Source organism: Lipotes vexillifer, unplaced genomic scaffold (genome assembly GCF_000442215.2).
Source record: "Lipotes vexillifer unplaced genomic scaffold, Lipotes_vexillifer_v1.1 scaffold402, whole genome shotgun sequence".
Lineage (NCBI taxonomy): Eukaryota > Metazoa > Chordata > Mammalia > Artiodactyla > Lipotidae > Lipotes > Lipotes vexillifer.
The window spans coordinates 2,636,375-2,641,036 of record NW_006798409.1 but is presented as its reverse complement, the minus strand read 5'-3'; the positions used below and the strand labels follow the sequence as shown (position 1 = coordinate 2,641,036).

Genomic DNA, 4,662 nt, shown 5'->3' with positions numbered 1-4,662 from the left:
TTTTTTTTTTTTTTTTTGGCGGTACATGGGCCTCTCACTGCTGTGGCCTCTCCAGTTGCGGAGCACAAGCTCCAGATGTGCAGGCTCAGCGACCATGGCTCACGGGCCCAGCCGCTCCGCGGCATGTGGGATCTTCCCGGACCGGGGCATGAACCCATGTCCCCTGCATCGGCAGGTGGACTCTCAACCACTGTGCCATCAGGGAAGCCCTACATATATTTTTAAATATATATTATGGAGCTCTTTCTGTATCACATAGGGAGCTTTTTCATTCTTTTTGTTTTGTTTTTAACAGTCACACAGTATTCCATTGTTTAGATATTCCAAGTCATTGCAGTAGTTCCCTATTAATGGACATTTAGCTTATTTCCACTCTTTTTTACTACTGCAAATAATGCTATAATAAATAACCCTACATATAAATCATCCACACACATGCAGTTTATATGTGATATGAGTTCCTGGATGTGAAATTGCTGGGTCAAAGAGTAATGTGGTTTGTCATTTTGATAGCTGTTGCCAAATTGCTCTCCATATAGTTTTACCAGTTTAGCCTCCCACTAACAGAGTTTGGAGAAGCAGTCAGTGTGCTCACCTTTGGATCAGTCTGAACTGAAAAACCTGGTATTGGACAGAGTATAGTTACATTTCGCTTATTTCTTCTTTCCATGAATTTAAGTAGCTTCATAGTTTAAGAACCATTAATGTTTTCTGAGAACTTTCTGCCTATTTTTCTACTGGATTATTTTCAATAGTTTTTCTTGAATTTTGATTCTGAGACCACCTTTGTTGAGTGGTCTTAATGATCTGTGCTAGCCACTGGTGAGAAAGACACAGGCTTTGCCTTCCTAGAGCTTACCGTGACACAGAAAATAAGTAAAATGAATCAAATGAATAGAAATTGCAAGTACTATTAACTGTTAAAAAGAAAATAAGACAGGATAATGTAATAGAGAGTAGTGATTTGTTGGGTGGGAGGTATTAATTCAGATAGACCAAACTGATAACAGGTAGACCCCCCAAAATATGGTAGCTTAAAGAATGTGAAGTTCCTTTTTTATGTAATAGTCCAGAGTGGGTATTCAGGTTAGTGGCGTGGCTCTCTCCCACATCCTGGGTTCCTACCATCTTATGACTGCCCCATCCCCAAGGGCCTAGTTGTCTGCTGCATCTGGCAGGCAGAAGGACTTGGGATGTATTTTGTGGGCCAGATCTGGCTGTGACATACGAACCTTCATTCATATTCCATTGACTAAAACAGTCATATGGCCATGTCTAAGTACAGGGGAGGCTGGGGAGTAAGCACAGTGCAGCCTTATGCTCAGGAAGAAGAGTATGTTTTTTGAGGACAATTTGGAACCTCTGCCACAGAAATTGGGGGAGCATTAGCCAGAGTGGTGAGGGAAGACTCTGGAACTGAAATGAGGAGAAAGAATCATCCAAGCAGAAATTATAAATCAGAGCATTCTAGGCAGAAGGGAACAGTAAGTACAAACACCCTGAGGCTTTTGAAAGATGTTGACTAGGTAGAGGAATAGAAGGAAGATCCTGTGTAGTAGGAACTTAGGCAGCAAGAGGAAGGATGGCTAGAGGAAAAGGTTGGAGAAATGAGCATTGGCCAGATTGTTTATGGATTTTGGATTATTTTGTTTATCCATTCATCCATCAGTGGACACTTACTTGGGTTGTTTCCATATTTTGGCTATTGTAAATAATGCTGAAGTGAATGAACATGGGGGTACGTATATCTTTTCAAGATACTGTTGTTGTTTTCTTCATATAAACACCCAGAAGTGGAATTGCAGGATCATATGGTAGTTCTGTTTTTAATTTTTTGAAGAACCTCCTCCATACTGTTTTCCATAGTGGCTGCACTAATTTATATTCCCACCAAGCAGTGCATGAGGGTTCCCTTTTTTCCACATCCTCACCAACACTTGATATTTGTTGTCTTTTTGATAATGGCCATTCTCATGGGTGTGAAGTGATATCTCGTTGTGGTTTTGATTTGAATTTCCCTGATGGTTCATGATGTTGAGCTTCTTTTCCTGTACCTATTGGCCATCTGTATGTCTTCTTTGGAAACATGTCTAGTCAGATCTGCCCATTTTTCAATCAGATTGTTTGGATTTTTGCTGTTGAGTTTTATCAGTTCTTTATATATTTTGGATATTAGCCTGTTATCAGATAATGTGATTGACAAATATTTTCTCCCATTCAGTAAGTTGCCTTTTCATTTTGTTGATGGTTTCCTTTACTGGGCAGTAGCTTTTTAGTATGTTGTCGTCCCATTTATTTATTTTTGCTTTTGTTGCTTTTGCTTTGGTGTCAGATTCAAAAAATCATCACCAAGACCTATGTCAAGGAGCTTATTACTGCCTATGTTTTCTTCTAGGAGTTTTATGGTTTCAGGTCTTATATTCAAGTCTTTAATCCATTTTGAGTTAATTTTTGTGTTTGCTGTAAGATAGTGTGGTTGAGTTTCATTCTTTGGTACGTGGCTATCTAGTTTTCCCAACACCATTTATTGAAGAGACTGTCCTTTCTCCATTGTATATTCTTGGTTCCTTTGTCATAAATTAATTGACCATATATGCGTAGATTTATTTCTGGGGTCTCTCTTCCGTTCCATTGATCTATGTACCTGTTTTTATGTCAGTACCATACTGTTTTAATTGCTATAGCTTTGTAGTATAGTTAGATACCAGGGAGCATGATGCCTCCATCTTTGTTCTTCTTTCTCAAGATTGCTTTTGCTATTTGGGTTTCTTTGTGGATTACAAATTTTAGGATTATTCTATTTTTTTTCTTTTTTTTGAAAAATGATGGAATTTTGTGGGGGATTGCATTGAATCTGTAAATTGCTTTGGGTAGTTTGGATATTTTAACAACATTGATTCTTACACTCTTCCAGTCTGTGAGCATGGACTATCTTTCCATTTATTTGTGTCTTCTTCTTCCAGACCTTCCTCTTCTACAGGTCTTTTACCTCCTTGGTTAAAGTTATTTCTTGATATTTTATTCTTTTTGATACAGTTGTACATGGGATTGTTTTCTTTTTCTGTTTCATTATTAGTGTATAGAAATGCAGTCGATTTTTGTGTATTGATTTTATATCCTGCACCCTTATTGAATTCATTTATTAGTTCTAACAGTTTTCTAACGGAGTCTTTAGGGTTTTCCATATAATATAATGTTACGTCATCTGCAGGTAGTGACCATTTTACTTCTTTATTTCCAATGTGGATGACTTTTCTTTTTCTTGCCTAATTTGGATTTGTGTTTTAAAAAGACTGTTCTTGCTACTCTTTGGAGAATGGTTTGGAAAAAGGCAAGGATGCAAGATGGGAGTTGATTTAGGAGGCTGTTATTAGTCTAGGCAAGAGATGATAGTGACGTAGGATAGAGTAGTCGTGGTGGAGATGGAGAAAAGAGGCCAGATTTGGGTTCTATTTTGGAGGTAGCTTTAGCAGTACTTGCTGATTGTTTGGATGGAGGAATGGTTGAGCAGCTAGATGGGTACTAGTGGTTCTGTTAAAACAGGAAAGATTGGAGAGAGGAGGAGCTTTAGGGGGAAGTAAAGAATGCCTTTTGGACCTGTCAGAAATATTTACTATCCGGCCCTTTCCAGAAGAAGTTTGCTGACCCCTGGCATAAACAGTGCTCCCAGGGAAAGAAAGTGGTGAGTAAAATACATGAGTGTGGTGTAACTTGCTAAAAATTGAAGCTTTCATAGTAAAATATTTTTCACTCTTGAACACATTTGGAAGTTTGTGTTATAGAACTGTCTAACACATTAAAGTTTCAAAACCCTCTCTCTGACTAATGTAAATGCTAGTGTTGTAGCTTTTTATAGAAGATTAAAGCTTGGAAACGGTCCTCTTAATAAATCGTTTCAAAATCTGTTCTTAACAGGTGCGTCAGCAATTTCCTGCTCCCATTGGTTGGTCAGGCACTGAAGCTCCTACACAAGTCACTGTTGAAACTCATCCTGTTCAAGAAACGACCTTTCATGTAGCCCCTCAACAGAATGCATTGCATCATCACCATGGAAACAGTTCCCATCACCACCACCACCACCACCATCACCACCACCACCATGGACAACAAGCCTTGGGCAACCGGACCAGGCCAAGGGTCTACAGTTCTCCAACAAATAGCTCCTCTACGCAGGATTCTATGGAGGTTGGCCATAGTCACCACTCCATGACCTCCCTGTCTTCCTCGACTACTTCTTCCTCCACTTCTTCCTCCTCTACTGGTAACCAAGGCAATCAGGCCTACCAGAACCGCCCAGTGGCTGCTAACACCTTGGACTTCGGACAGAACGGGGCTATGGACGTTAATTTAACCGTCTACTCCAATCCCCGCCAAGAGACTGGCATAGCTGGACATCCAACATACCAATTTTCTGCTAATACAGGTCCTGCACATTACATGACTGAAGGACATCTGACAATGAGGCAAGGGGCTGATAGAGAAGAGTCCCCCATGACAGGAGTTTGTGTGCAACAGAGTCCTGTAGCTAGCTCGTGACTAAATTGAAACTTGAGTTTGTTTCTTGTGTGTTTTTATAGAAGTGGTGTTTTTTTCCAAAAAACAAAGTGCAAAGCTGCTTGAATCAGAAGGAGATTAACACACTGACCCGCTACAAGAGGGCAA

At 39.8% G+C, this 4,662-nt stretch overlaps 1 protein-coding gene across 1 annotated transcript in view; it reads left to right on the top strand.

Annotated features, from left to right (window-relative positions):
- Positions 1 to 4,564, top strand: part of DYRK1A (dual specificity tyrosine phosphorylation regulated kinase 1A) — an 87,921-nt gene extending 83,357 nt beyond the window's left edge. Inside the window, exon 12 of the mRNA XM_007470487.1 lies at positions 3,916 to 4,564. Within this exon, the coding sequence (XP_007470549.1) occupies positions 3,916 to 4,536 (621 nt within the window). The 3' untranslated portion in view covers positions 4,537 to 4,564. The remainder of the gene's footprint in view (positions 1 to 3,915) is intronic.
- Positions 4,565 to 4,662: the final 98 nt, after the last annotated feature.